At 46.3% G+C, this 21,601-nt stretch overlaps 1 protein-coding gene across 1 annotated transcript in view; it reads right to left on the minus strand.

Annotated features, from left to right (window-relative positions):
* Positions 1-575: 575 nt before the first annotated feature.
* The window catches only part of LOC144103547 (uncharacterized), a 44,183-nt gene continuing 23,157 nt past the window's right edge, over positions 576-21,601 (minus strand). Inside the window, exons 6-9 of the mRNA XM_077636240.1 lie at positions 4,526-4,579; positions 3,853-3,906; positions 3,180-3,287; positions 576-2,479 (exon numbers count right to left, since the gene is read on the minus strand). Coding sequence (XP_077492366.1) covers positions 1,674-2,479; positions 3,180-3,287; positions 3,853-3,906; positions 4,526-4,579 — 1,022 coding nt within the window. The 3' untranslated portion in view covers positions 576-1,673. The remainder of the gene's footprint in view (positions 2,480-3,179; positions 3,288-3,852; positions 3,907-4,525; positions 4,580-21,601) is intronic.

Genomic DNA, 21,601 nt, shown 5'->3' on the forward strand with positions numbered 1-21,601 from the left:
GGCTGTTGAAACCGAAACAGCACAAGAAAGAAATGTGATAAATTATTTAGTGGTCACAGATGAATAGGAGGTGGTAATCCATGTTTAATAATGCCCCAATGCATCATTACAAAAAAAAGCACTCACCCAAAATTTAGCTTTCTATACTCCTTTAGGTTGTGAGATGACCACTGCATTTTAGTTCTATAACACTTTTATGCTAAAAATAAGCAGAGATCAACCTAGCTGCGTGGTTTTGTATTGCTTCTAATGTATTATAAATGTTATTTTTATTATGGTCCCAAACAGTGCATGCACACTATAGTTTGGGCAGCACAAATGTTACATAGAGTAATGATTTCAACGATGGCAGTTCAAAGTTTACAGAGTATAGAGCTTAAAGAGTACCATTTGTAGCGAAAGTTCACTCTTGATTTCCTTGTGCTGAGCTTGTGCTGCACGTGGATCTGCCTTCTCAATGCCACTGATTCCAACGTCGCTTGAAACCCAGCAAAATTTTGTGATATCGATCTGTAGTGGCTCTTGTTATGTTGTGTATACGATGTCTCTGATTAGAGGTGGAACTGTATTTGTATGGTGAAGTGAGGAGAGTATGCTCAGAGAATCTGTGGAAATGATGCTGTTCTCGATGTCATCATTTATTATTTTTTCTACAGCCACAGAGAAAACGTAACACTGCAGTAGAGATGGGCACACACACTGAGATAGCTGTACCGTTTTTTCCCAATTGTTTTGTACCACGGCACTTCCAACGTAGCATGCCACTTTTGAACCATTGGCACTAAGCAATTTCACGTATGAGCCAAGTTGCGAGCTTTACAATCCACTACAGGATTACAATGTTTTTAACAGGCATTATTCTTAGAATTTTTGTTTTAGCAGCCACGACCCTTGCAGCTTATCATGAACACCTTATGTAAATAAAGAAGGTTTTATCAACACAACAGAGAAGCTAGCACAATATGAAATGGTCACAAACAGCTGGTATTCTGACAGGTCAGATAGATTAAAAATGGTATAGAAACAATGCTCCACAAATAAGCCATTTATATCCAGCAGAGACAGCAGTATGAGAAATGGTGTGAAACGGTTGTGAACTCTTTCGTTAGTTCTTGTTTCAAACAACTGTCAGCTCTTAAAGCCAACAAACTAACACAAGATACATCAATCCGAGGTTGCGACCCTTTCGTTAGTCTTCGTTTCAGCAACTGTCAACTCTTAAAGCTAACAAACTAACACAAATCTCATCAATCCGAGGTTGGACACCTGCTTTTCCTCACTTATTTCTGCCACTAACACAGCTGGGACAAACACAAAAAGATTTACACAACAGCAAGTTTCCTCGGTTGTCATACAAACATTTATAGGTTCCGTGATATACATGAGTGAATTTATATTGTCACAAAAAGTAGCCCACTCAGACTTCAAGATTAAAAGGAATTGTTTCACGTGCTTTTACTCCCCCAAATTTCATTGAGGCAAGCTGACAAACAGCAGCAGCGATAAATATTGGATATAAAGTTTTTGAAAGTCTCTTGTCAAGAGTAAGTGATGTCATTCATGAATGCTGCGATTTTGCTGTCATTAATGCAAGTTAGTGAGCTTAGCAGACTTTTGTTACTTGAACGGGAAAGGTTTTGAAGGACACTGGTTAGGGGCATTAGGGACCAATGCTATTCCTTGTGTCTCGTCTCCTTGTGGTTGATTAAATATTTCTTCCGACTGAATGTCTTTTGGCACAAGTCACACTGGTAGGGCTTTTCTCCCTTATGGGCCCTCTCATGCCTCCCAAGGGCTAAACGAGTCGCAAAAGCCATGGGGCAGAGCTGGCACTGAAACGGCTTTTCACCTGTGTGAGTACGGATGTGTGCCACCAGGTGATGCTTCGCTGCAAAGGTGCTCCCACAATGTTCACAAGGGTAAGGACGCTCGCCTGTGTGTGTGCGCTGTCTCAAGAGGTTGCCCTGATGTGTAAAGCTGTTATCGCATTGCCGACAATGGTAAGGTCGTTCACCAGTGTGAGTGCGCACGTGCCTCTTCAGAGTGGCCATTTGTGTAAAGCTGCTACCACATTCGTCACAATGATAAGGATGCTCGCCCGTGTGAGTGCGCACGTGCCTCTTCAGAGTGGCCATTTGTGTAAAGCTGCTACCACATTCGTCACAATGATAAGGATGCTCGCCCGTGTGAGTGCGCTCGTGTGCCTTCAGAGTGGCCTTTTGTGCAAAGCTACTTCCACAATCGTTACATTGGTATGGGCGGTCGCCGGTATGGACTCGGAGATGCACCACTAGCTCAGATCTTGTTTTGAACCCCTTGCTACAGTCGGTGCATTCATGCAGCTTCTTTCCTGTGGGTTTCGCCCGGTGGTTACCTATGCCGGAAGGAGTAGACTCCATGCAGTTGCTCACAGGGCACCTTTCAGTGGTTGAATCTTGCACGGGAGGTGTGCCGTGGGTGCTCTGGGTGACGACTGAACCTGTGTTGCACAGGCAGAGTACTTTAAATAAAATGCCAGAACCAACAATCCACACTTCACTTGGAGTTAGGAAACAAGTTGAATGCAGAGGGCGCACTCATCATTAGCTAGGGATGTTGACCAATAGTTTTATTCAATAAATCGGCTCTAAAGAGAGTTCAATCCTAAAACAAGATGTCTCTATAGTCAATTCTGGTTGCACGCAAAAAAAACATTCAGGCTACAAGAAACGTTATCACTGCCAAAAAAATAGGGCAGCCTTTCAATGCATCCAAAGTTGATGTATTTGATCACTGAACTTACATTACTGGCATCATGGCCGACATTGTCCAAAGTCCAACCAGGTGGGCTACATAACTGAACAAGTAGCAGTCAGCTATGCTTAGGCCAATGCAGAATGCCATTTTTTGTTTTATTAGCTTCTCAGATAGTGTCTAAGGAGGCCAATTAAGGCTAAAGTCTAAAAACCTGACAAGGCCTTGGCCCCTTGTATAATTTCTTGCATCAATAAACAAAACTCTCAGCAGTGAGTTTGGTGAGTAGTTCAAATATCACAGAAAACAGCTTTCCAGAATATCGAAAGCACATATCACTGTCATTTACCACAGTTAAGTAAATTGAAGCTTCTGTATCTCTCAAACTAGTCTTTCAAAGACGCTCTTCAGGAAAGCATATATGGAGAAAAAGTGCAGATTCTAACCTGGCGAGTTCTGTCCAGAAGGTACACTATGCTTGTGGTTCCTGGAGCTCAGACCTGCATGTGAAAAGCGATTTACATCCACTGAGACAAAGATTACATGTGCAACCGCTCATGTGGAGTCGCGCGCTTGGAATATGGCATACAATTTCGTAAACCAGGTTTCCAAAGTTGTGTCAATTCAGTAGAGAGAGCCTTAAAAGAAGAGAGTTCCAAAGAAAACATCCTCGACCTTTAATTCTGCACGCAGATAAGTACTATACTTACATTCACGAAAAACTGACTTCCTTCAAATTTATACACCAATTTGAACTGAGTCAACAGCCATTGCATTGATGAATGAACTTGCACAATTTCTGGCTTCATGGGAAGGACAGTACGTCTCCCTACACACACAAAACATGCAAAAATGGTACAAAACATTGATACAGTCTTCATTTCTTCATTAAACCATTTATAGGCACTGTACTGTACAAAGGAAAAACCTTTCAGAGCATAGCTACAGGTAAAAATGCCGAGCTTACAGCTGCCAACGAATGTTGCCATTATGCCCATTATGATTATGCCCATTATAATTACCACAGTTAAGTAAATTGAAGCTTCTGTATCTTTCAAACTAGTCTTTCAAAGAGGCTCTTCAGGAAAGCATATATGGAGAAAAAGTGCAGATTCTAACCTGGCGAGTTCTGTCCAGAAGGTACACTATGCTTGTGGTTCCTGAAGCTCAGACCTGCATGTGAAAAGCGATTTACATCCACTGAGACAAAGATTACATGTGCAACCGCTCATGTGGTGTCGCGCGCTTGGAATATGGCATACAATTTCGTAAACCAGGTTTCCAAAGTTGTGTCAATTCAGTAGAGAGAGCCTTAAAAGAAGAGAGTTCCAAAGAAAACATCCTCGACCTTTAATTCTGCACGCAGATAAGTACTATACTTACATTCACGAAAAACTGACTTCCTTCAAATTTATACACCAATTTGAACTGAGTCAACAGCCATTGCATTGATGAATGAACTTGCACAATTTCTGGCTTCATGGGAAGGACAGTACGTCTCCCTACACACACAAAACATGCAAAAATGGTACAAAACATTGATACAGTCTTCATTTCTTCATTAAACCATTTATAGGCACTGTACTGTACAAAGGAAAAACCTTTCAGAGCATAGCTACAGGTAAAAATGCCGAGCTTACAGCTGCCAACGAATGTTGCCATTATGCCCATTATGATTATGCCCATTATAATTACCACAGTTAAGTAAATTGAAGCTTCTGTATCTTTCAAACTAGTCTTTCAAAGAGGCTCTTCAGGAAAGCATATATGGAGAAAAAGTGCAGATTCTAACCTGGCGAGTTCTGTCCAGAAGGTACACTATGCTTGTGGTTCCTGAAGCTCAGACCTGCATGTGAAAAGCGATTTACATCCACTGAGACAAAGATTACATGTGCAACCGCTCATGTGGTGTCGCGCGCTTGGAATATGGCATACAATTTCGTAAACCAGGTTTCCAAAGTTGTGTCAATTCAGTAGAGAGAGCCTTAAAAGAAGAGAGTTCCAAAGAAAACATCCTCGACCTTTAATTCTGCACGCAGATAAGTACTATACTTACATTCACGAAAAACTGACTTCCTTCAAATTTATACACCAATTTGAACTGAGTCAACAGCCATTGCATTGATGAATGAACTTGCACAATTTCTGGCTTCATGGGAAGGACAGTACGTCTCCCTACACACACAAAACATGCAAAAATGGTACAAAACATTGATACAGTCTTCATTTCTTCATTAACCCATTTATAGGCACTGTACTGTACAAAGGAAAAACCTTTCAGAGCATAGCTACTGGTAAAAATGCCGAGCTTACAGCTGCCAACGAATGTTGCCATTATGCCCATTATGATGTTCTGCCTCCATCATCTCCAAAAGTGTAACAAATAAATCTGTAGAACAACATTTAAACTGAACACTACTGTCTCTTCAGTGCAGTTAGAGCATATTATATTTACTCGTTTAATACCTGCGCCTCGAATTTTAGGACAAGTGAAGAAAGGATGAAGCTGTCACGACCGAGTTCAACAATGCACTACTAAATGCGGATCAGTTCATCAATGTGCTGTTCAGAAAAGTTTAAGGTTACCAGCTTTCCTAACACCATGGATGGTACAAATGAAGCCGAATCTATGGGAACACCATGATGTGGTGAGGTCATCGGAACAGCGAGAGTGGGAGCTGATAAAGACAATGGTGAATTTTCATCGCACTCTTCACCCTGCAGCAGCATTGTCCAAGCAAACCAGACGGCCACTGACACAAGAGGACCTCTAAGGGCAGCTCTGGCAAATAGCAGCATGGCGCAAGGCACTTTTGTCTACACAAAGCGGGGTCAAACACCCATTTCCAGGCATTCCACCCAGCACAAGCCAGGGACAAAGCTTGCGTATTGTAGCATTGGCAGGTATCCAGTGGCATTGGGAACCCAACACCCCACATCCTACATGTAATGTGCATGCTCCAATGGTTAGACCACCGCTGTAGAGGGAGTGAACATGGTGATAAATTGTGAATAAAAGTGCATTGCCACCTTGTTATCAGCTGCTGCATTATTCTGGGCATAATCACAGCACTATACTGGTTTTACAGAAATTTTGTGGTGCATGAAGACTTGACTCGTGAAAGGGCCCCAGTAGGGCAACTAAAAGAAAGAACACCGTGGGTCAGCAAATCTGGTAAAACTGGTGCCACCTTGTAGAACAGATGTGCAGAACAATCAGTTTTGTGAGAAAACTACAACCTTTCTCACAGTACTAACTATACACTTAAATGTCACCTGCTCTTAAAAAAGCCCCAAATAGAACGGAAGGTGTCAGAATGCAGGCTAAATCCATACAGCAACAAATACCGTTTTGAAAGAGTAAGTAATGATATGCATATCACAAAATGAGTTAATTCACTGGTGATTAATCACAAGGAATCATATTATAATCTCCAACAAAGCAGAAAAAAATGCACATAAAACAGCGAACAGCTGCACAAACCTTAACAGAGAATACACAGCATGATACTGACAGGACAGGTTTTGCACAGCTATAGCCTTCACAAGGCTGGAATCAGCAGACAAAGCAACAGTGCAAAGTGATGGAGTCACATTCAATTAGATTGACATGAATTTTCAATCATGAGACCATACAACACAACAATGAAGATCAAGACTGAAGTGTCAAACACAGATGCCCGAAAACACTGGTTATTCAAGTGCATGCAGATCATCTGAGTTTGTTTTGAAAAGCAAGAAAAAACATTGAATCAATTTGCACACTTAACAGAACGATCACAGAATGTCCAGCATAATTGCATTTTGTCCTCCTTCATATGAAGTTTAAGTTTTTCACGGTGACCATCGCTTCGGTTCCAGAGATCTTGCTTTGACCTCTGTTTAACAGATTGGGTTCTAATTCACCTTACTTTGCACCAAAATAGAGGCGTCATTTTCTACAATTTGAATTTTTATTTGAGCATAATGTTTCGGAACCAATGACTTTCCTTTATCAAAAGTGAGCTCCAGCTGCTTATTTTATTCAATTCTCCAAGTCACAAAGTTAGTTTACGAACAGGCATGCAGCGTCTCTGTGACACTGGTGCAGTGATTTTCCAAAAGAATACATTTCCTGAACATTGGAACTGCCCTGAAACATGAACCAGTTTGACCCACTGCCTTCTGTAATGCTCTACGGCCATTAAACCTCCTTGCCTCTCCGCCCCTTTTTCAGAGTGCCTGGCTTGTCTAAGATAGCTGCAAGACCGGCTGGCACTTGTTTGTTAGGTCAACTCCCTCCATGGTGCTTGATTCTTGAGACCAAATACATTGATTCTAATACTAATACTGCTAAGTGCCGACTGCAAGAGCACACAGGTCGGGGGTTGCATTTGATTGCTGTACATGGTCGCATGCTCTGTATGGGAATCTCATTCAGAGCATAATTTAAACTGTTCAGCCAATGTACACCAATGGTTTCTGCTCGACAATCTTTGGGCCAAAAAGAAAAAGAACCTGGTGCCCCCTCAGCATCAGTAACACCTGAAGCCATCCATTATTCTCGTTATCCCCTCCTTACCTCTCCTTTCCCAACGCAGCTGCCACTTCTGCAGAAAAAATTACATTGTTTACAAAACAAGTTCACTAAACAAAATGTTTCTTTTGAGGGCAATGCCCATATTTTTAGTTTAGATTCCATTAATAAATACAATTAAATCAAAACCATTTTCATCTCACTTTGTACGTAAGCACAATGCACTGAGACCACTGCACACACAATTTATCAGGTTATGAACATGAAGCAATGGAGACATGGAAGGCTGGCAGGCATGGTGCTGAAGGTTTCTTCCTCTGGAACGCTGTACACATTCCCTTATCAATAATGCCCTGCAAAATAACGGAGAGAAATAGAGTGTCACTTTATAATGAACACAAATGCCACAAGCAATAGTGATTGTATGCTTTTGTGTAAATAGTAATGCACAGAGCAGCTGCAATCACTTACAAAAACGAGATCTGACAACACATTGTGTCATTTTCTTTCTTCCCTAGGCACAAAATGTGAAAGGATATGGCCAGAAATAAAGAAGTGTAACTGCATTGTGCAGACAAATAAGAGAATAAATACATGAAACTGACGTTTTCTACGAAAATATCAATTGTGGTATATGCAATGCAATGTCAATTGTGGTGTATTTAGCACAGCTGATCTGAATAGTTGTACAGCACTTATAATGCATGCAGCACTTATAATTCAGTAGGTACTTGTCTGTTTGAAATGCATCTGGTTGTGTTTATGGCTTAATGCAAGTATAAAGCGCCAGATACTACTACTACTACTGGGGATGCGAAATTAACATGTTTTCAATATTAAGACAAGCGAACTAAGAGTTGGAAGCATTTTGAAAGGTTAATGCTTGGCGGAGGGTAGTAGCAGGACTACATATGTCTGTGAAAAAAAACAGAGCAAGACAGAAGACAAAAAACCCAAATGCTAATAGCAAAGGTGCCTACATGCTCTCTATACATTCAATAATCATAGATTGGCACAAGTGTTATGAATTGGGCTTGCTGGTTACCGACTATTATTGAAACAGAGCGAAGACAAGACACAGCAAGGAGACACGAGTGCTGAGCATACTACTTTTACTCCAAGGTGAAGAATGCGTTATATGTTTGACAAGCTAAGGACAACAAGAAAAATAATTTAAACCTGGCATGACGGAGAAAACGGCACATGCCCAGCTCAGTTGCTAACAAGATCTCAAAGGGGGAGCTACAAAAATTAATAACCGGTCTATAAGACAGCTAAACTGTAATGATAAGGCGTGCATCAGATACATAGTGATGATGTGAGAGGAAGCCACAAAAGGGGCAAAACAAGTCTAAACAAGAAAAGCAAAAATTCACAACAATGTATAAGGCAGCTAAAATCGAGCGTCAAGACGCACGTCATAAATCCGATGATCTGGAAATGCGGCCTCCTTGGGAAACAGGGTGACAGATGGTGTGCTCACACAAAGTTGTTCTTCCTTATTAATCATGAATGCTTCCCATATATATGCAAACCTATATACATTGCTGAGCGTTCTGGAATAAAACCAGTTGATAGCCAGCATTAGTGGTGTCTCCTTACTGCATCCCGTCTTTGCGCTGCTTCAAATGTGACAGACTGCCATCCCTGTGTTGATTGCAATTGCAGATTACCTAACTTCAACAGCCATAGGTATGAACAGTTATTTGCAGACGAGCAGCGCTTAGAAGATAGACAAATGCACTGCTGACCAGAGAGGAATTGTTTTGTTACTGGAGCAGGCATACATTTTATGACAGTATGAAAAGCATTGCAGGTGACAGGAAAGATTGCCATGCTTGAAACTTTGTTTTAGTGCCTGCATCAAGTTCCATAAGCCACCAGAGTTGACCCAGATTGAACATACTCCAGACTCTTTTCATGCCTGTCTTGTTAACGCTGCACCTGGTTGTTTATAACACCATAACAAACTAACTCCTTCATTGGGCGTGGGATTAGGATAGCAAGACGATGCAGATACATAAGAATAAAGTAAACGCAGTGTCTTTTTTGCCAGCACCCAAGAAGATCACCAGGCCCAAATTCACATAGGACACGCAACTGAGTGAGTACTTAGGGGAATGTGAGAACAATTTGCTTGTCTCAGACCTATATTTTTGCAACCCCTGTTTATTACGGGAGTAGCAGATGATCTTGGCTGAAAGGTCAATGCATACAGCTCAACACACCCAAAAGTGAGATCAATGAACACAACAAAAATGCCACGAAAAGTCATAGACCTGAGCACCAAAATGGCCTGCAGGCCGTATATAGGTGCTGTCAGATCAAGACCCACCATACTCGTCACAAATTACCCAAGATTGGGTAATTTGCCTAACTCGGCACGTAGTCATCACAAATTCAGAGCAACAGATAGACAGTTTGAAAAGATAGAGGCTGAGGATATCATCTGCGTAATTTGGCAGCAGTTGTCCATGCAGGTTGTTCCTCCAGAACCTAGCACTCCATCTGGGAGTACGCTCGATTTCTCTGCAAAAAGGCACACAGAAAAGCATAAAGAACACAAGAGAAAACCACAATTACACAAAACAAGATTTTAATACAGTACCCACTTGTAGATGGAGCAAGCAGAGAATATTTAGTGTGATCGATGGGCATCATGGCCCCATAATGTCGGAGAGGCAGCCATTAATTAGCAGGAATACATTTTATACTGCCAAGAAACCATGGCAGCGGAGAAGACACTCATGCATAGGATGCCGATGGTGTGATGCATATAGGCAAAGCAGGTGCAATTTTAGATGCACACTCCTGGCTAAGGTTAAACTCGGATCCACTGCCTTAAGGAGGTGTCAGGAGCCAGCAGAGTGCACCCTAAATTGCAGATCAGACATGTTGAGGCAGCTACCTATTTTATCAGCACACACAGCCTCATGCATCTCAAAGCAAAGCTTTACTTGTGAATGTGATTTCAGAGATAAATTCACAGCGACCCTTTTGATAATATGCAGCCAGGAGTACAAGTTCTGATGTCAAAAACTAAACTAGAGAGCGCATTCTCTCTGCTGTGGGCACTCTGCCCGCTCTGTGCCCTTGGATTTACTTCCCCACAATGTCGTCCTCCCTAATTACTTTAACCAACAAGGGAGGGCACGTGCAATGCAGCGACCCTAGCGCCGATCGCCGGAGTTGACTATTACAGGCACTGGCGAGACAGCGCTCTCTTTTTGCCTCAGAAACTCATTGCATGCGAACATGTCAGTGTGACATTCCACGAGGACTCGCGGAAACTTTTCTGGCCACTCGTACTCCCGACGCTAACAGTATAAGGCAGGCAGGGTAGCATTTTTTATCTTTTTCGTGTCGCAGCTTGTAGCTTGAGTTTGCAGTCCTGCTGAAAGTGTGCATGATGCATACGCTTCTTCACTTTGCCCTCTCTAGCCATAGTTTTCACAAGGTGCGTGTGTTAACAGCACTGCTGTCTAAGTGGTCTTTTGGTCCTTGTTTATGTGAGCACCCAGGGAATTCCCAAGTTGTTGCCAATATCCTCCCCCTTCTACTGCGACCACATGCCACCTGGCTGTGTGATAGTGAACATACAATTAGTGTCAGACTAGAGAAATGACACCACACTACAGTAGTGTCTGTTTAGAAACAATGATTTTTTCTACTTTAGTGGTTTAGTTGTGGTAGTATATCCCAACATCTTAGTTTTCAAAGAATTGAAAAGTGAAGGAAATCGATAGACAATGCAGCTAAGCTAAAATTTATGGACCCTAGAATCAATGAGTGTACAATCACTGCCATCATAATGACATCCTCAGATAGCTGTCGGACCCCAGATTTTTCTAAAAAAACATTAGTCATAATAAGTTAGACTTTTTAATGAAGCGCAGAGCCATTTCCTTCATTTGTTGCGTTCAGCAGTGCTTGTATGAATAACCCTACATACAGAAATAAAACGCTTAGATATACTGCTGCAAAAGCAGCAGACACAGTACTCCTTTGGCACACCAGCACAGTTCAAAACAATGGTAGTGCAAATGTCCACCCTAGTTAGTCCTGTAGCGTTGATAAGACTGATAATCAAGTCGTCAGCAGAGCATCTGCCGATGTGTACAGCATTAGGTATGATTATGTACATACAGTCTTAAAAGTTGTCTAGAGGAACAAGTGATTCTATCATAAAACCAAGCAGCTTTATGAAAGCCTTAAAGAAACCATTATGAAGCTAGTTCTTCAAGAAATTTTGATCTTAACACCTACAAGATTGCCTAACTTAATATTGCTAAAAGTTTGTATTATCATGACACATTACAACCAGAATATGATTTGTGACACATATATAAGCTATTTAATTTTGGCATAATGAAACGCTCACATAGCACTAATCTGTGTTACACTTCAAAAATGTGACCTATCCAACTTGAAACCTGTAATATCCAAGTTGAAACCAAAGTGACTCAGTCTATGAGGGATGCCGTAGTTAGATCTCCATAAATTTTGGCCCCCTGGGGTTCTTTCATGTGCACCAGCATCGCACAGTATGGGCCTCTAGAATCTCACCTCCATCTAATTAGACCACCGTGGCCGAGATCGAACCCGCATCTCTTGGGTTAGGAGCCGAGCACCATAACCATTGAGCCACTGTGGCAGCCAACTAGGTAAATTAATATTGGTGAGAGTTCTATTACCATGACAAATTGCAATCAGTATACCATTTCCGACAAATATACAAGCTATCTAATTTTGGCATAAAGAAAAGCACAGATAGCACTAATCTGCATTAAACTTAAAAATGTGGTCTATGGAACTTGAAACCTTTAATTAAAACCTCAGGATACAAACCTAATCCAAGAAGCATCTGAGTAGGAATATTCATTTCTGACCATTAATTTGAATCTTTGCGGCCACATATATGTATATGTAACTAAGAACTATGATGATATTACCAACCATGTAGGAGATAGGAAGCTGCAAAATCAAATTTGAACATTGCTACATTATCACTGCTGACTTAACAGAAATATTAAATACTATCTCAAAGCTTTACTTATCATGAATGATCAGAGGGTGGTAATGCTTTCTGGCCAAATACACAGCTGTAGAGATATCAGGGGATGATGGGGCACCCCAACATTACGGTTGTTTACCATGCCACTGCCAGACTCGCAGCCTACTATGTGACCCTGTGCTTTTTCAAAAAAAAGTTTGACTTCCGAAGACACATCTCTGTATTGATATGTGGTGGATTACGCTGTATCATCCGCCGCATTGGCCAAATCTATGGGGTATAAAAGGAAGCTCAGTGCAGTACAGGTGGTTCTTCCTACGCCAGTCATAGAGTGTCAGTGTCTTGGAACTCGAAGCATTGTGTCAGAAATGGGTTACCAACCAAAACATCAAGTGTGAGAGGTACAAACTTCATAGAAGAGAGGATACTGCAGCAGAGTTGGCCGGTGCCACTTACTTTATAGTCGGATACAACTTAAGTCTGCAGTGAAGCTCCGCCCAAATTCAGAACGGCGCACAGAATTCCTCCACGACAAAAATGTAGGCCATTGTTAAAACTTCTCTTGTCACCTAAACAAGAAGCTAACCAAGAGAAAAAAGTTATAAGCTCTAGAATTTTCATACCTGGCTTGTTTGATAGTCAAATATTAAAAAGCTTATTGCGTTCCCTTTTATGACTGGCTAGCAAAGTAATACAGTATGCCGCAGACTGTGACCCAGTGTTAACTGCTGTTTTTTTAAATTGTATCCTACTATAGCAAACTTGATGTCAACTATGGATTTTATCAGATGCCATTAGATGAGCAACCGTCCCAAATCTGCATCCTCAGTACGCTTTACGGGCTATGGCTTAAGCTCCGCATAAGAAATATTTCAAAATGGAGTCAGTAAAGCACTGGATAGCATGCCTAAAGTGAGAATGTACATAGACGACATATTGATCTCGGACACAACAAAGCCGAAGTACGTCAGTCATTTTAGGGCAGTGCTTAAAGCGATTCACGAACCAGGTTTCACCCTGAACAAAGAGAAGTATATCTTTGGTGCTCAAGAATTAAAATTCCTGGGAGACGCAATCACAAGGGAAGGAATTAACATGGATGAAATTCTCATTCAGTGTGTTCTCAACTTTCCACGACCATCATACAAGCACGATGTGCAAAGGTTCTTGGGAGCAGTGAGTTACTTAATGAAGTACGTTCCCTGTCTGCTGGAAAAGATGAAAGCTCTGCAGAGTTTAATCCAACATGACTTCGCTCTTCCAGTGGAACATGCCTGTGGAACACCAAAAGAAAGAAGTCTGTGAACCCAAGACTCCTATACTCCATTTCATACGAAGCAGGCAATGCTGCCAAAGCTAGCCTGCCTGTTCACGCAGGCTAAGTCTGCACCCAGAAAGTTGTTTGCCAAACAATAAAAGTGAACACAAGCATATTTTGTTGCAACAAACCTTAATTGCCGAGGCTGGCACCTATTGGATTTTGTTTTACCTCTTGCCACCATTTCGCTCTGTGACTCATCCAGTCTTCGAGAAGCAAAAGTTACACGAGGCGATATGACACCAGGTTGGCAAGGTGAATCACTCAAACTCAATCCGTGTCCGAAAAGTGGTTCGCTCAATGAAAATTACAGCCAGAAAGCCTGAACACTGAGCGGTTCACTGAGTTTCCACCGTGCTTTTCAGTGCTTATACTTTGTTTCACAGTGGTCTAAGTTTTCGTCCTATCACTCATCTGAGTCTTGAGAAGAACGAATGATATGTGTGGTGGAGTATGGTTTCACGAACAGACTAATTCCGAATTATCCGCAGCGTTGCCTGCTATGAATGAAATGGAGTACAAGTGCAGGAAAAAATGAGAACAAAGTAATGAAGGCGCAAATACAGAGCTGGTCAGACCGAAATCTGGAAGGCAACACTATATAACTTTAGGGTCAGTATCCATGAACTTGAGGCAAGATCAGTTTGCCTTAGAACCAGGAAATATATAGAAGAATGTACAATCAGGAAGATATTTGTGCAGCATCGAGGAGCAGTGCAGAAAATATTAAACATGTTCTGGTAGACTGCAAACCTACTCAACCAGATGTGAGCGAGAACATAGTCAGCCATCCAGTTGCCTTGGGATTCAGCGATAGTGAAAGCAAAATTAACAGGTGATGTAAAAGTAGAATGGAGGAATTGCCCAAAACATCACAGAAATTGAAGAAATACAGCTTAGAACATGAAAAACTGCCATGAATAGCAAAAAATAAACAGAACAGGATTCAAAGTCTGAAAGAAGGAATTGGCAGTACAAAACAAATAAAACTCACCACTTTATTTTACAAGGCAAGGTGGCACTCACCACTGGCCTGATAAAAATAGGATGACAATAGTTATCTATCTTGGGGAGACTTCCTCCCTTACTGAATAGAAGCATCAAGCCATGGTTCAACATATCTGGCTGCAGTTCCTCTAGAATGTTCTTACCCTGGCTACTGTTACTCCTGCAATGATTGCAAAACGAGGATGCAAAAAACAGGCCCAGCAAAAAAGAAACGCCGAAAAACGACACCAACATTGCTCAATATGGCAGGTAGTCCTGTATTTTAAACTAGACCATTTAGTGCAATCGAAGAGTACCATGAATTTTCAGTCCTGTGTAGCGGCTATTGGGACGCGGAATGAGGATTTTATACTTGTATCCCATACGAGCAAGGAGAAAGGGACTTCAATATAGAGAAAAAAGGCTGGTGATATGCCTGAGTAGTAGCTGTTTGTACCAGTTTTCGGAGTAAACTGCTGGGTGCGGGTACCGCCATCGGGATATGGTTCGCCAGCTTCCACAAGTCATGATAACGCACCACGAACAAGGTTATCACACATACCGCCAAAGAATTCATAAAGCATCTCTATTTTCACTCCAAAGCTATAGATTGCTAAAGAACTAAGTGTTACATTTGCTATGGAATTACGGAGATAGAAGAACACGGACATTCCATAAGAAATGCAAACAGAGCGATCTCCACGAACGTGCAATCTATGCTAAGGCACGCTACAAGAGAAATAAGGCATGGAGACCTCTATGGCAACCCAGTTATTGAGATGGTCGTGGCTGAATACATGTACGTAATGAATTTAGATAAATTAATGCCAATTACAGCTTTGTGGCCTATTGTGTCTGCTTGGCCACTGATGCAAGTGTTAAAAATAGCAGGTTTAAAGAGATAGCTCCAGCAGGTTTCACCAAAAGAGGTACGCCTGCTGTTGTGGTTATACACTTATGTGGCTTTCATGTTACTGGTGAAGGCGTTAACAAGCCCGACTCTTTCCTGACTGTGCGACGACATTTGTCCAAGCGTGCACAATGACGGACCGTGTCCTCACTAGCACATGCTGCAAGCATGACGTTCACCAGGTCGCACGCACTTCCCCTTCCTCTGCAGGCAGATAGATTTGCTTCTGCAAAGGTTCTTTGTTATACAGACCCACAAGACATAAAAACCAAATTAGTAAAACACAAATTGAGGAACTGTACAACCGGCAACGCACAAAAGTTGTGCGATTGTTGTTGCCACCTGCGATGCAGCTTGCATCCTGCAAGTATGCTCATAGTAGTAGTAAGAGGTTGAATAGAAGAGGAAAGGAAATGAGCACGGGCCTGTGACTAATCAGTTGTCACCACCACCAGTGGCGGCGTGGAGATAGGGAAATAGGTAGAGGGAGAAAGGAAGGAGAGAAAGAGTATAGAGACGTGCTGTAGTGACCACCTGCTGTGGGCTAACAATAGCCGTCCAAGCCTGTGTCCTCCAGGAAGGTAAGGAGAGACCAGAGGGCCTTGGAAGCATTGGGGCCGGTGAGAAAAAGAAGGGCACTTGCCGTGTCCGAAGGTAGCCGCAGGTCCCTGTATCTGGAAGCCAGATTTGCCTGGTGAACGGCAAAGGCGGGGCATTCGAGGAGATGATCTGTTGTCTCCTTCGAGTGGCTCCAGCGGGGGCAATCCGCAGTGAGGGCCAAACATTATCGATGGAGTCTAGCCCCGGTCCATGAGCAGCCAACCCGGACTCTGCCATCTAGGGATCCCCTTGTCCGGCAGGAGTTGGGGGGTGTCCCTTGGGCAACCCTGGGGTTCTCCAGTAGCAGCTGCCGCTCTGTGATGGCTTTGGCAGCATCCAGGGGCACCACTGCAGTGGCGTAGAGCCTCAATAGGCTGCCTTGGCCAGGAATCAGCAGCCTCACTGACCGGGGCTCCGAAGTGGCTGGGGGGATCCAAGCAAGGGAGATGGAGCAGCCACAGGAGGAACAAATGCTGTTGAGCCTGGCTTGCTAACAATAGGGAGCCAGCTCTTGCAGGAGCTGGAGGGCCACCCTGGAGTAGCTCAGGATGGTGGAATGGGAGTCCAGGATGTCAGCAGCCAGGCGGAGGGCAGCCAGCTGTGCTGTGGTGGAACTGGGCATGAGCAGGAGCCTGGCCTGCCGGCTCTCTCCCAATGAGGGGCCAATGCAGGCAGCTGCAGCAGACGGGCAGGCCCCCGTGAGGACCGACCAGTACACGAACAGCTGCGTGCAACCAGCCGCCTTGCGGGTACAATTTAAAGAGCATGTGATGCACTGCATCACAAATTTCATCCCTTTGAGAAAGAAGGAAACATGCAAGCACATTCCGTGAATTACTCGAGAAATATTCCACATGAGCGAAAAATTAATAGGTTAAGGCAACAGAATAGGCAACGAGCAAACTGCCGGAGGCCAACTTTCTGGGGTGAGGCGCTTTGGTCTGGTGGCAAGAGCACCCAGAACCGGTGGCACAGGTCTGGTCATGAAAGGGGAGGAAGGTGCTCAGGTTGCCCTCCCACCAACTGCTCGAGTGCCAGGGGAATCTTCCCCATCCGTGAATGGGGATGGATGAGGAGGCACTCCAGGAAGGGGCATCGGTTCAGGGCGAGATCAAGTCGCCCAACATGTCAGAGTGCTGCCCGTTGGGCCTGCAGCACTACAGGCTACACCACGGCCTCTGCAAGTGTGGCAGAGACCTGAGAGCCCCGGGAAAGTCCCAGGCACAGACGGACAACAGCCCTCTGGGCTCCAGCCATGGCCTGGAAGAACTGCAGCCAATTTGCGGGGCGATGCCGTTCCTTCTGGCCAGGAGCCTCCAGATGGCAGCACAGACCCTGGCTGCTTGCCTGCAGGTCTTGAGAACTGGCCGACACGTGAAGTGACGGTCAATCAGGAGGCCCGGGTAGTGGCAAAAATTCCGCCATGGGAGCTCCCGGCCTGCAATGCTGAGGCAGGTCTTTCCTGGGAGTGCTCCTGGTCGAGTGTTGAGCAGCATGGCCTCAGACATGGTGGAGGAAAGCTGCAGGCCAACTCGTTCCAGGTAGGAGCTCACCCTGTTAATGGCTCGCTGCACGTTCTTGATGACCTGAACCCCCTGGCGCCGTGGTACGCGGCACCAAAGAGCAATGTCATCCGCGTTGATGGCAATGTGGACGGGGAGTCCCAGGCCATCAGGAAGGCAGCAGGGCAACTGGGCCATCACCAGGTTGAACAGCATGGGGCTCAGCACACTACCCTAGGGGAACGAACTGGCGAGGACCTCGGAGACGCTACTAGCACCTCCTGTCTGGATGCAGCACGTGCGGTATGTCAGGAAGCCCTGGATGTACCCCCGGAGGTTGCCAGTGACACCAAGGCAGTCCACAGCCTCAAGGATTGCTTACATGGGTGACGTTGTCAAATTCCCCCTTCACATCCAGGAGTGTGAGGCAGATAACATGGCGGGAGTGACGTGCCTCCTCGATGCTGAAGCGTGACGATGTCTGAGATGGCTTCAGCGGTGCAGTGTTGCCTCAGGAACCCAGACTGCTGCTCAGGCAGAAAGCCGGTGACCCCAGTGATCCACTCCAAAGGCCAAGGATTCCAGGAGCTTCCCCGGGGGCGATGTTAGTGAGAATGGCCTGTATGACTGCAGGTCAGCAGGTGGCTTGCCAGCCTTGAGGACCGAGACCACCAGGGCCGTGCGCCCGACCTCCGGTAGGCAGCCTCTTGTTCCGACCTTGTTATATGTCTGCAGCAGGCTTCTCTACATGGTGTCATCAATGTCCCGGAGCATCTGACACGTGGTGGCATCTGGACCAGGAGTGCTGCGGTGCTAGGAATGAGCTGGGCAGAGGTGAGTTCCCCTCTCGTGAGAGTCGTGGAGCAGATGGCCGTGATGTCAGCAGCATGTCTGCCGGTTGTCTGGATGCTGTTTCAACTGGGGTAGAGACCAGCAGGAGGAAGCTCCTGAGGGAGGAGGGCCTCTGCCAGCTTGTCAGAGAGCTGGTGGTAGGCGAATCCACCAGCCACTGCGATGGCCAGGTAAGAAGCCCGCTGGATGGGAGGCTGCAGTAGCAACCACAACAGGCACCAGGCCCTGGCACTCACCCTGGCGGCCACCAGAGAAGTACAGATCCCTTCTTACGACTCCCTGCGGCATCGGTTGGGGGTCCAACGGTAGTTCGCATACAGCCAGTTGTGCTCGGTCCAGTGTTCAGGCCTGTTCGTGCGGAGGACCCTCCGCTCCGCCCGGCGCCGTTGAGCTCTCAGCTGGAGGAAGTGGAGATCTGGGACGGGCTGGTTGGGGGAACCTCGCAGCAGACCTTGGCTGCCTCAGCACACCAGGCCACATGTGTCAGCATGTCGTTCTGCATTGGGAAGCTGCGGAAGAGGTCCTGAAACTTTTCCAAGTGGACAACCTTGCACCTCTGTCCATCCACTCTCTTGCCTGGTTTGGGAGCCAGAGTGACAGGGAAGTGGTCTGAACCCCAAGTGTCTGCCGAGGGGTGCCATCCATAAACACATCACGGCGACCCAATGGAGAGGTAAATGCACGTACGGACGCCCCCTCGACGGACAAACGTTGGGAATCCAGTGTAGAAAACATGCAGCCCAGTACCGCGAAAAGCCGAAACTAGGTCCCGGCCACGAAGATCCGACCTGTGGGATCCTCAACACGAGTGTGCCGCGTTGAAGTCCCCGCAGAGAAAACAGTCGCAGCAAAGCAGACTGACCAGCTGCGGCAAGGATTCGGCAACCCAAGGGGTCCGAGGATGCACGTATACACTTGCCACACCAGTATCAACCCGACCCAGCCTGACTCTCAAACAGACGAACTCCATGGGGGCCACTACCGCATCACTCACCAAAATCTCCATCTGGGCCAGAGTCCTGTGGACGAAGATGGCTGCCCGGTAAGGTCCAGGAGGATGGATGTCCTCTAAGCATGGGTCCGCCAAACAGGAGGGCTGCTGACAGCTGGACCTGCGACCATAGCCGATGGAGCCAGGCAGGTGAAGCTAGCTTGTTCCGCAGCAGGTACACCTCCTGGAGGGCCAGGACGTCATATTCCTCCAGCCGGAAGCAGTCGTGGGGCTCGGAGAGATAGGGACGAAGCACATGTCCTCCGCATTGATGGCAATGTGGACAGGGAGTCTTAGGTCATCAGGAAGGCAGCAGGGCAGGTTGGGCCATCACCAGGTTGAACAGCATGGGGGTCAGCACACTACCCTGGGGGAACCGTCTGGTGAGGACCTGAGAGACGCTGCTAGCGCCTCCTGCCCAGACGCAGCACGTGCGGTATGTCAGGAAGCCCTGGATGTACCCCCGGAGGTTGCCAGTGATACCAAGGCAGCCCACAGCCTCGAGGATTGCTTCATGGGTGACGTTGTCAAATACCCTCTTCATATCGAGGAGTGTGAGGCCGATGACATGGAGGGAGTGACGTGCCTCCTCAAGGCTGAACCGTGATGATGTTTGAGATGGCATCAGCAGCGCAGTGGTGCCTCTGGAACGCAGACTGCTGCTCGGGCAGGAAGCCGGTGACCCCAGTGATCCACTCCAGTCTCCCCAAGGCCATGGATTCAACGAGCTTCCCCGGGGCCGATGTTAGTGAGAACGGCCTGTATGACGGCAGGTCAGCAGGTGGCTTGCCAGCCTTGAGGACCGGGACCACCAGGGCCGTGCGCCAGACCTCTGGAAGGCAGCCTCTTGTCCCGACCTCGTTATATATCTGCAGCAGGCTTCTCTGCATGGTGTCATCAAAGTTCCGGAGCATCTGACACATGATGCCATCTGGACTAGGAGCACTGCGGTGCTAGGAATGAGCAGGGCAGAGGTGAGTTCCCCCCTCGTGAGTCGTGGAGCACGTGGCCATGATGTCAGCAGCATGTCTGCCGGCCGTCTGGATGCTGTTTCACCTTGGGTAGAGACCAGCAGGAGGAAGCTCCCAAGGGAAGAGGGCCTTTGCCAGCTTGTCAGACAGCTGCTGGTAGGCGAGTCCACCAGCCACTGCGATGGCCAGGTAGGGAGCCTGCTGGATGGGAGGCTGCAGTAGTGCCCACAACAGGCACCAGGCCCTGGCACTCCCCCTGGCTGCCACCAGGGAAGCACAGATCCAATCTTACGACTCTGCGGCATCGGTTGGGGGTCCGACGGCAGTTCGCATCTAGCCAGTTGTGCTAGGTCCATTGTTCAGGCCTGTTCGTGCGGAGGGTCCCCCACTCTGCCCGGCGCCATTGTGCTCTCAGCTGGGGAGGTGGAGATCTGGGACGGGCAGGTCGGGGGAACCTCATAGCAGACCTTGGCTGCCTCAGCACACCGGGCCACATGTGTCAGGATGTCGTCCTGCATTGGGAAGCTGCGGAGGAAATCCTGAAACTTGTCCAAGTGGACAACCTTGCATCTCCGTCCATCCTCTCCCTTGGAAGTGGTCCGAACCCCAAGTGTCTGCCGAGGGGTGCCATCCATAAACACATCACGGCGACCCAATGGAGAGGTAAATGCACATGCGGACGCCCCCTCGACAGACAAACATTGGGAATCCAGTGTAGAAAACATGCAGCCCAGTACCGCGAAGAGCCAGAACTAGATCCCAGCCACGAAGATCCGCCCTGTGCTATCCCCAATGCGGGTGTGCTGCGTTGAAGTCCCTGCAGAGAAAACAGTCGCCGCCAATGAGACTGACCAGCTGCGGCAAGGATTCGGCATCATAAGGGGTCCGAGTATGCACGTATACACTTGCCACACCAGTATCAACCCGACCCAGCCTGACCCTAAAACAGACGAACTCCATGGGGGCCACTACCGCATCACTCACCAAAATCTCCATCTGGGCCAGAGTCCTGTGGACGAAGATGGCTGCCCGGGAAGGTCCAGGAGGATGGCTGTCCTCTAAGCATGGGTCCGCCAAACAGGAGGGCTGCTGACAGCTGGACCTGCGACCATAGCCGATGGAGCCAGGCAGGTGAAGCTTGTTCCGCAGAAGGTACACCTCCTGGAGGGAAAGGACGTCATATTCCTCCAGCCAGAAGTGGTCGTGG

The sequence above is a fragment of the Amblyomma americanum genome, chromosome 9 (assembly GCF_052857255.1).
Source record: "Amblyomma americanum isolate KBUSLIRL-KWMA chromosome 9, ASM5285725v1, whole genome shotgun sequence".
Lineage (NCBI taxonomy): Eukaryota > Metazoa > Arthropoda > Arachnida > Ixodida > Ixodidae > Amblyomma > Amblyomma americanum.